The following is a 10,805-nucleotide window of genomic DNA, read 5'->3' as shown; positions in this document are numbered from 1 at the left end:
AGTAGGTACATTTATAGAACATTATAATGCCAGATACAAAGCCAATTGCCCACCACACTGTAGTGCTGCTGATAATGGCACTCCTCATTGCACTCCTCCCAGCCCCTGATGTCCCCCTTCTCCCCCTCCCAACAGAACCCGCCCTCTTCCTCTACTCGCCGGCTGCCTCCCTTACTGCTCTCGCCATTGTCTTGGACGTTCCACTGTAGAACGGGCTGTCTCCAACGTTTCATCCTCCGAACATCTATTACGCCTGAACCATGAGGGAGATCGTGCACATCCAGGCCGGCCAGTGCGGCAACCAGATCGGCGCTAAGGTGAGATCAGAGTTCACCCACCCTCCAGTGTCCACCCGCCTGCACCCCGTCATTTCCAGCTTGATCATACCACAGCAACATCTCAATATGAATGATCACAACATGACTCCCCTTATGTCAGGGGACAACGTCCTGCCGCAGTCGCACAGTTACTAGCGGATCCCATCTGATTAGTGGCCGCCTTTTGTCACATCTCTAAATTGGCGGGGATTCAATAAAGCGCTAACAATTCGCTCGTTAATAAATGCCTGCTGCCGTGCAGTACAAATTGTGCTTAAATGTAACTTTACTGGAAACTTAATTACACAGTAAGATGATCATAACGATACAATGTTAAATGCGACTGTTGCGCTTGACAGGATAAGCCAGACAGGTTTCGCGCTCCACGCCCTGCTGCAATTGTGCACGAGCAGTGATGTGGCCGGAGCTCCAGCCCTCAATTCAACACGTGACGGTCCCATAAGGATTTAGCATGAGGGCCGCTCCACTTGGCAAGGGGGGAGGCAATAGTCAGCATGTCCTAATCCCAACGCCCTGATTTATTCAGGAGGGATACGGAGGCGATTATTAGTTATAATGGCGCTAGATGTGTAGATTTTCCCCTCTCAGAGGAAGGGGCTGTTTCTACTCCCACTGCTGCTACATGATCCAACGTTAAGTCACTTCCCTCCCGTATGGAAAGCGCTGTTATGGGCGCGCCATGTTAAAGAACGAGAGTACCAATTTCATGAAACACGTGGGTGCGCTTTCGTCTGCGGCTAAAATTAAATGACTGTGGGGAGATTTCATTGACCCCCTCCGTGGTAGTAATGAGTGTATAGCACAGCGTTGTGTAGAACTGCCATTACGTAAAATAATGGATAACGTGGCTGCTCGAGTTGAGGGGGTCTTAGCGCGGGAGAGGGCGTGGCCAGGGCAAGAGCTCGATCATACACGTATCATATCCGCCACATATTCCTTATATATCTATATCTATATCTATATATATGTATATATGTATGTGTGCGTGTGATAGAACTCTTTTGTGTCACTCCCGTTATATGTCAGCTTTGGGACTGCACGAACCGTTATCAGGGAGGGGCAGGAGGTTGCTGCGATAAATACAACGTTTATACTCCTTTATATATATGGGGGGGGGGGGTATCCATCATTAAGATGGGCCTTGGTGACGATTCTTTTTATTCTGATTTATTCGTGTGGGGAAAAATGAAGCCAGAAAACGAGACACCATGACATAGTTACGGTCTGTTAATTGTGGTTTGCTCTATTGGTTATTGGTAGTATTACATGTACCAGCTCTTTCTCCCCGACCACCCCTCCCTTTCGCAGCAGCCCCGGCCTTTGTTCTTTGTCCCGTTTTGCAGGAATAAACCAAAATAGAAGGCGTCTGCCCCAATATGCACTAATTATCTCCTTGTCTCATGCCAGTCGATACACAGGAGCATTGGGCGTATGGGCTGTGCCAGCTTTGTGCCCCATTTGTGGTTTCCCCCCCACCACCACCATGGAAAGCTCCGGTGACGTATGTGCATCTGCAGTGCAGCAGGGCCGCCTAGTAATGCTATTATAGCTGGGATTACAGGGTGGGTGTGCTTCCTGCATAAAGCACGGGTTGCCTATTCACTTCCTATACAATCAAAAGCTCTCTGATTTATAAAAAAAAACAACAACAATATTTTTAAAATTGACTAGCCGGGGGTGTAAACTCCCATTATTGTGTATGGAGTTCTGAGGTTAGATACATTAGAACCCTCATTCTACATTTTTCAGGGGACCAGAAAGAAAATGGTGTAAAATCAGGGAAATCTTAAAATCAGGGGTTGTAAAACTGAGGTTTCACCATAAATGTGTGCAAATGTAAGAGATAGCAAGTAGTTCTAGCTTGCTTTTTTTCACATTTATCTGAAATAATATATATTTGCGGAGTGCAGCCTTTATTACTAGATAAAGGAAAGAATATTTCATTCAGAATCCCTTGGAGAGAAGGACGTGGCAGATTTCTAACAGGATACCAGTATGGCTGAAGCAGGGCTGATACAATGGATGTGTGATCCATATTGTAAGGCATCCCTCTCTATTCCTGGCATCCAGGCGCAGCTGCAATGCCCACACCCTAGGCTTTAACACTTTCTTGCCAAATCACCCAATATGCTTTACCCTGTGCAAAACAGACCCACAGAGCTATAGCCCATTATCCCAGCTTGTTACTAGGAATGATTTTTTTTTTTTTTTTTAAACTCCTTTTCAAAATATTATAAAATAATACATTTTGCTGGCAGTATCTCTTTAATGTACATACAAGTAGGTTAGCTTGAGTCTGCATGACGTTCATATTTCTAGTAGTCTGTGGAGACCTATCCATTCATCAAGTAGTTCTATAGAACAGAAATATATCCAGTCTTTGTGCATCTGGATGCACATTGCATATTTTGAAATAGTATGTCACTGCTGCCTGTCATGGTTTTATGAAGAATATGCTTTGTGTCACATTCCAGCCTCGCCTACACTAGGCTTGTGAGGCTGTCTTGTTCTTTGACTTCCTGTCAGTGTGGGGGGAGGGAAGAGAGGGCCCATTGCACTTGAAATAGTAGCAGAGAATAGAACTACAGGGAGTTAAATAGAAGTGCAGTAATGCAGGGAGGAGTATGAATTACAAATGGAAAGGCAGAGAGAGCACATGAATGCATAATGGCATGTGGTTTTTAAAATGCAAGGGAATAGATTCCACAAACAGAGAAAGAGAGAAGGTAGCACTGCATTGTTTAGGATTGCAGCTATAAAAGACAGGGAAAAAAACATGTATTTTGCAGAATAAATAGCTGATGGAGGCCAAGACCTTGCAATATGCTCAAGGAGTGTATTGTTTTTGCAAAACCAATACAGAAAATCAAGACAAAGGGGAATTTGAGGAAAAAATGGTATTGTGTAAGCTCTGAAGGGGATGTGGTTACCACTTCCCTTTTATTTTAGTTCTCTTAATGGTGGCCGTAGACTCAAAGATCCACTCGTTTGGCGACATCACCAAACGAGCTGATCTTTCCCCAATATGCCACTAACAGGCATGGCTATATCGGGGGTAATCTGAACGTTCGGCCCAATGGCCAAACAATCAGATTACGATGAGAGCGCAATGTGCTCCGTCGGTACTCTCCACACACGGTCCGAAAATCATATGAATCCTTGATTCGTAGGATAGGACCTTTGCATCTATGGCCACCTTAAGGATGGACAGCACTGCTCTAAAGTGTAACACAATTTGCAACAAACTTTTGGTTAGCAGCATTCTTTATATTAACAAAGTGTATTTGTAAATTTGATTTTCTCAGTTCTGGGAGGTGATCAGCGATGAACATGGCATTGACCCCACTGGCACTTACCATGGAGACAGTGATCTGCAGCTTGACAGAATCAGCGTCTACTACAATGAGGCTACAGGTGAGATGTTTGTGATGTATATAATATTTGTGTGTATTCTTGCCTGTCCACCTTCTGTCTCTCATAACAGACCTTATTTCCTGATTTTCTTTAGTGTTTGTGCCTACTTCTTTTTCCTAGGTGGTAAATATGTCCCTCGAGCCATCCTTGTTGATCTGGAGCCAGGAACCATGGACTCTGTGCGCTCAGGACCCTTTGGACAGATTTTCAGGCCTGACAACTTTGTCTTTGGTAAGGCATATTTTATGGCACCTGATTTTTTTTTTGTTTAATTAAAACTTCATGTTTATTTATATGGATGTTTATATAAAATGTAGTCCTTATCCTTGGAACTGTTCTGCTTCCTTTCTGTTGGGTAACTTTGCTACATACCACATTGCAAATAAAGAGCAGAGTGTTACACGAGTTTACATAATGTACCCACATTCATCACTCTAAGGCAAATTTATCAAAGGGTCATATAGACTTACGAAGATTTATCAGAAGGAATTCACATTCTCCTGTTCATAAATGCTCTTGAAACAACCATAAAAATAAAAAGTTCACACATCTCAACTGTACAGCTTATGATCCTTTGCTAAATCTTGTTTCTCAGTTAACTACAAATTGACTCTTTGTTCACTTCACTTTCTCAGGTCAAAGTGGTGCTGGCAACAACTGGGCAAAGGGCCATTACACAGAAGGTGCTGAATTGGTAGACTCTGTACTGGATGTTGTAAGAAAAGAGGCAGAGAGCTGTGACTGCCTACAGGGCTTCCAGCTCACCCACTCTCTGGGTGGTGGAACAGGGTCTGGTATGGGCACTCTTCTGATTAGTAAGATCCGTGAAGAATATCCTGACCGCATCATGAACACCTTTAGTGTTGTACCCTCTCCAAAGGTGTCTGATACAGTGGTAGAACCATACAACGCAACTCTTTCTGTTCATCAGCTGGTTGAGAACACAGATGAAACCTACTGCATTGACAATGAAGCACTCTATGACATCTGCTTCCGTACTCTCAAGCTTACCACACCAACTTACGGAGACCTCAATCATCTTGTTAGTGCTACAATGAGTGGAGTCACTACCTGCCTCCGTTTCCCTGGCCAATTAAATGCTGATCTTCGCAAACTAGCTGTCAATATGGTCCCCTTCCCACGTCTACACTTTTTCATGCCTGGGTTTGCTCCCCTAACTAGCCGTGGTAGTCAGCAGTACCGTGCACTGACAGTGCCTGAGCTCACACAGCAGGTGTTTGATGCCAAAAACATGATGGCAGCCTGTGACCCACGCCATGGCAGGTACCTTACAGTGGCAGCTGTATTCCGTGGACGTATGTCCATGAAAGAAGTAGATGAGCAGATGCTTAATGTCCAGAACAAGAACAGCAGCTACTTCGTTGAATGGATTCCCAACAATGTCAAGACAGCTGTATGTGACATACCACCCCGTGGCCTTAAGATGGCAGTCACCTTCATTGGTAACAGCACTGCCATCCAGGAGCTGTTCAAACGCATCTCAGAGCAGTTTACAGCCATGTTCCGTCGCAAGGCCTTCTTGCATTGGTACACAGGAGAAGGGATGGATGAGATGGAATTCACAGAAGCAGAGAGCAACATGAATGATCTGGTCTCAGAGTATCAGCAGTATCAAGATGCTACTGCTGAAGAAGAGGAAGATTTCAATGAAGAGGCTGAAGAAGAAGCCTAGACTCTTCCCACTGTTGCTAAAATTTCTTTGTCACGTTTCTCCCTTCATTCTCAGGCTGAGAAAGATTTGTACCGAAGAGTAGCATTTGTTTTATATTCATATTTTTTCCATTTCCTTTTTTTCTTAGTTGTTTTGTTGTCTGTATTTCACATTTCTCTTCTATTCCCCTTTTCTGTGTTCTGCTTGTCAGTAAAGGTAGGTTGCCTTTTAATTGGGGTAAACCGTTTGCTAAGGTTTTACAAGTAGGTCTTTGGTCTCAACATGCAGTAATCTGCCTTTGGGTTTTAGATAAGAGGACATTAACACCCATTGTGAATTCCATCTTTCTTTGGCCTAATAACATGATCATACTTGTGGCTTGGTGCTGGTTTCTACAGCTACATTTGGGTTACAGTGCAAACCTCTGTTTAGTCCCATGGGACTTTACAAAACCCTGGCAGACATTGCTTCTCATCTGTGCTTTTGCAGATCACAGTCAAGTGTTTGGTGTCCATTCTCACATTTTCTCAAGTTATTATAATGGAATGATTTAGTAAGTGTAACTGCAACTCCCATCATATTGTTCCCAGATTAAACTAGTGCCATTGATATGGTTCAATTTTGGTCATGTTCGTGTAAATCTAAGTATTTAAAATACCTTACTACTTCCAATTATACTATACACAGCTGTTTCAATGTTTATCAAATGCACTTAATGCCCTTTATTGAGAACAGTATTGGTTGAATTGGTTAGCTATAAGCTACATAAATTATGTAGGCCAACTATCCTTTGGGTAACTGACATGGGTCATACTACCTGCAGTTGTATGTAAAAAAGTGCTCTGCCTTTTACTTAACTGGAAATGTGCGGAATAATGCTAGCGAACCTCACACAGTGATTAGGGATTATTCCTTTTTCTCCTCTTAACTATGCTCTTCAGATTTTCTTACATTACATCCTTTTTTCTTCTCTCTTTCCCATACCGTTATTTTTATTTTACTGTTTTTTCATATTGAAAAGAACACAAGCCTGTGACAGAAAAAAAAATAATAAAACCCCTTTTTTTAACATTGTCTCCTGTGTGGTGGATTTATTTGAAAAAGTAACCATAAATAAAAAAAGTCAAGTTGCAACCGTGCCATCTGATCACTACCATTTTTCTCAAAGCAAAAGTAGCTTTAAAGCGGCTGTTCCACTTTAACTTTTAGTATGGTATAGCATGATATTCTGAGATTTTGCAATTGGTCTTTATTTTTATATTATGTGTGGTTTTTGAATAATGATCAGCAGCTCACCAGTCTGGAATGTTATCAGCTCTCTGGTTGTTGGGGTCTAAATTCCCTTACAACCAAGCAATGGTGTGAATGTGAGACGGGAAGATGAATTGGAGAGGTCCTGAATAGAAAAATATGTTCTAAAATATAATCATAAAATTGTAGCCTAACTGAAAAATAGGTTTTGAAAGCTGGAAAGAAGTATAAATCTATGAAAAAAGTTTTAAGTGAAACATTACTAAGCACTGGTCATTCTATAACACACTAAAAGTTGATTTTAAAGTTGAACTACCGATTTAATTCAATTAATAATAATAGTAAAACATCCATAAGTAATTAAAGGCACAGTGCCTAGGTGTAAATGGGATATAAGCAAATGCTGATTGGTGATTAGATGGAAACATTCCTTTTATCACATCAACCTGAAGTAAGTTGTTCATCATAATATATTTAAAATGGGTTGTCAACCTTTAAAGAAAAATTAAAATGAATCAAATTCTATACCTTTTCAGTGCACACTTACTTATCTTTAAAGTTATTAAAGGGCAAGCTTTTTCTGTATTTACTTTGCCAGGCTATAGAAACCTTTTAGCAGAAGATTTCCAATGTCTTGCATGCTTCTTGTCATTTTCCTCCTGGGATTGGTCTCTGAACAACAGAATGGGCTAGTCATACAGATGCAATGGTATGAGTTGTCAGGGAGAGGAGTGTGGGGAACAGTTACAGATTAATACTTTCAGCAGCAGTAATTAACAGTGCATCAAGATGGTTCTCATTCTTCCTGACCGTTGATTCCTCCATGTGTTGCAGCAGCCAAAGCACATGCCTCTGTTGCATAACCCTAGTTCTTTTTTGCCCTGGAGCACTCTAATTTAAATACAGTAAAAAATTGAATTTATCTGCCCCAAATTCCACACAGTCCCAACTGTGGCTATTTATAAAGGGAAGAAGGTTAGCAGACCAACACATTATGAAAGGCCATAGAAGAAGAGGGATGAGGTTGGGACTGATACAACATATGGATATTTGATCTGTAGTGCAGAATAATTCCTGATAAAAAGAAGACATGGAAACAATGTATTGAGATTTGTTTAGGGCTGGAGAACTTCAGCGACCTCCTTGTGCATACGACCAATGGTGAACATGAGAGGTAGTTAGTTCTCAACTAAATGTCTAAATATTTCCATTCAATATTTGTAACATATTTAACAATTTTCTTGAGTCTCTATTTGCCCCTGGGTATAACTTGTTTTGTCATACAATTGCACAGCACTGGTAATGAGCACATGAACTGATTGTTATCCTTGGCCTGGTGAACCGTTGGAAACGTGCTGCAAGGTGTAGGGAATGACATACAAACTAGGAGGCATGCACTTTTTTTTTTTGCATATTGCACCTTGTCCTGGAATTACATATAGTGCTGCCAAAATGTCATTGAAGTCACTGCTCAGAGGCGATTATCCGCACTAAAACAGGTGCACACTAAAAGTATCTTCAGACTGCAGTTTTAAGGAGCATTATATATTATTTTACAAACCAGATTACTACATAAAAATCAGGGCTGCCAGGTTGGGTCATTACCGAGTTGCACCAAAATCAACAACAATGGGTGTTGTTGATTTTGGTGCAACTCGGTAATGACCCAACCTGGCAGCCCTGATTTTTATGTAGTAATCTGGTTTGTAAAATAATATATAATGCTCCTTAAAACACCCATTGCATCCCATACCCATTTTGTGTTTTTCTTCTGCTTCCACTACTTCTTTGTTCTTTTTTCCCACCCTTTCTATCCCCTTTTCTCTATCTTCACCCCCTTTTCTCTTCTGCTCTATTGTCTTTCTTTTATGCTCACTGTTATTTTTTTCTTCTGCTCTCTCTTCTTCTCTACTGTTTTCAAATTGTTTCCCATCCCTCCCACTGAGTTCTGTTTTGTCCTCATTCCCTCCCCCCTTTCTGTTGTGCTTTTTTGTGCAGTTCATTTCACAGCTACCATTACTGCTGTCTCCCATTTTCCACTTTCCTTTTAATGATCTGCCCCTCTGCCTCTACCTTCCTTACCTCCTTTCTACCCAAACCTTCCTCATCTCCTGGACCTTCCTCATTTCCTTATCACTCTGCTATTCTTTCACCTGCCTCTCTTTAGCTGATCTTCCTTTTCCTCATGCTATTCTTCTATCTTTTCTGTTCTTTCTTTGACTTTACCATTCTATTTACTCCTTGCCTTCTTACAGTTTACCCCCCTCTACAGTGCTTCCAAATACTGCAGTAGCAGAACCCTATTCAGTATACTGGTAGATGTGATGAAACATTGCTGTGATGTGCCAAGGGTACTTGTACTTTTTCACTTTTTTACACTTTTTCACTAGACGAGTTGCTGGCCTCCAGTGATATAGGGGCACCACTACACTTCCAGGCTTCTTATTACCTCAGTGATTGTTCTGAATTGAATAAGAGATTGGAATATGAAAAGGAGAGGGCCTGAATAGAAAGATAAGTAATAAAAAGTTTGAAAAAAAACCCCCAATATATTTGTAGCCTTACAAAGCATTTGTTTTTAGATAGGTTCAGTGACCCCCATTTGAAACCTGAAATGTCAGTAATAGATGGCAAATAGTTTAAAAACTATAAGAAAAATTATAGCTGAAGACCAGTTGAAAAGTTGTGTATATTAATTATAGGTGAACCACTTCAATTGTTATTATTGGTCAGGACTCATCCTAGTTTTTGTTCAACCCACTGAAATAAAGCTGAAAGTCTGAGCTGTTTCATTTAAAATTCATTGTGGTAATGTACAGAACCAAAATTAGAAAAAAGTTGTCTCTGTACAGATATTTATTGGCGTAACTGTATGGGCTGGCTTCTCCTCCTCTCCTCCTTTTTTGTCCTGCCTTGGAGGTAAAGGACAGTATCAGACAGCAAAGCACTATTATTACTATTTAATTAATTTTTCTTCAACTTGGACCATTTAGTTCAGATCAGAACACCTTAGAGGGCAGAGCTGTCCATTAGGTGCAACTAAGTAAGCAGGCAAGGCTGTGACAGACTGGGGTGCACAAGCCACATGAAACAGACCTGCCTGTACAAGGGCCATAGGTAACACACAGAGCTGTTCTGTCTACCCACGCCTCACTAAGTATTACCGCATTATAGGGAACGTGATCATGACGAGGTCGCTCACTATGAGCGGTTGCTAGGCAGCGCCTGCGCACGAAAGACCAATCATGCCAAAAGTTCTTTGCGCCGTTTCTCATAGAGGTGCACTGATGTCACTAGTCGCAGAGCCGTACCAGATCCACAGGAGAGCAGGAGACAACACAGCTAGTGCAGCACTGCTGCAGCTTCTACACACTAGGACAGCACAGGCACCTGAGACTGTACAGGCGTACAACGCAGCTGACACACACTGGGGGAACGGCTCTAATACAGGGCATACCAAGAGTCAGGGCCTTATAAAGCAAATAGATCCCAATAACACCAGACTGCGGGTGCAACACAGATTACACTAGCATTGCCCAACTGAAGCATCATTAATGGAGAAAGCCGACTCCCTGACTGAGTTGAGGGCAGATATTCAGGCCACAAAGACAGCAAGTTGTAAACACTATTTGAGAAAGTCTGAGAGGAACTACTGCTCAGACTGTAAGCCCAGTTCAAAAAAACCAGAGACACAAGGGCCCACCCATCTCCACAACCTATGCCATCACAAGCAGCAGAAGGACCTACCTCAACTCCCAATACTGAGGAGAGGAGGCTTTCATCTGGGCCAGTTTTACCTGTGCCAACAACATCAGTCACCCCACATTCAGACACAGTGGAAGCTTCCACGTATACACCTTTGAACGAACGTCACCCAATCTCCCAACTCAAGTACTACATCAATTTGGGGAATTTTTACAGTGGATCATGAACACTGTTCAACCACCCCCCACAAAATCTGATGGAAATACGCATACGAGTAGACAAACAAAGAATCTTAAAGCCCCATGAACAATGGATTCCTCCAGGCCCCCCCCCCAATGCCCTCCGTACGTGATTTTTTTTTCACCGTAATCAATGGCATGCGTGCTGTCGGGGGGTCATGAGGGGTGCGGGCCCCGGCCCAATCG

General features: G+C 42.1%; 1 protein-coding gene across 1 annotated transcript; it reads left to right on the top strand.

Annotated features, from left to right (window-relative positions):
- Positions 1 to 209: 209 nt before the first annotated feature.
- On the top strand, positions 210 to 6,493 carry tubb.L (tubulin beta class I L homeolog; the record flags this gene model as incomplete). The annotated part of the gene is given in 4 exon segments (NM_001087257.1): positions 210 to 317; positions 3,644 to 3,752; positions 3,873 to 3,983; positions 4,388 to 6,493. Coding segments are annotated over 4 exon segments (1,335 nt in total). The 3' UTR covers positions 5,446 to 6,493.
- Positions 6,494 to 10,805: the final 4,312 nt, after the last annotated feature.

Source organism: Xenopus laevis, chromosome 8L, assembly GCF_017654675.1.
Source record: "Xenopus laevis strain J_2021 chromosome 8L, Xenopus_laevis_v10.1, whole genome shotgun sequence".
NCBI classification, from domain to species: Eukaryota; Metazoa; Chordata; class Amphibia; order Anura; family Pipidae; genus Xenopus; species Xenopus laevis.
The sequence above is the reverse complement of the archived record's forward strand: the minus strand, read 5'-3'. Positions and strand labels throughout refer to the sequence as shown.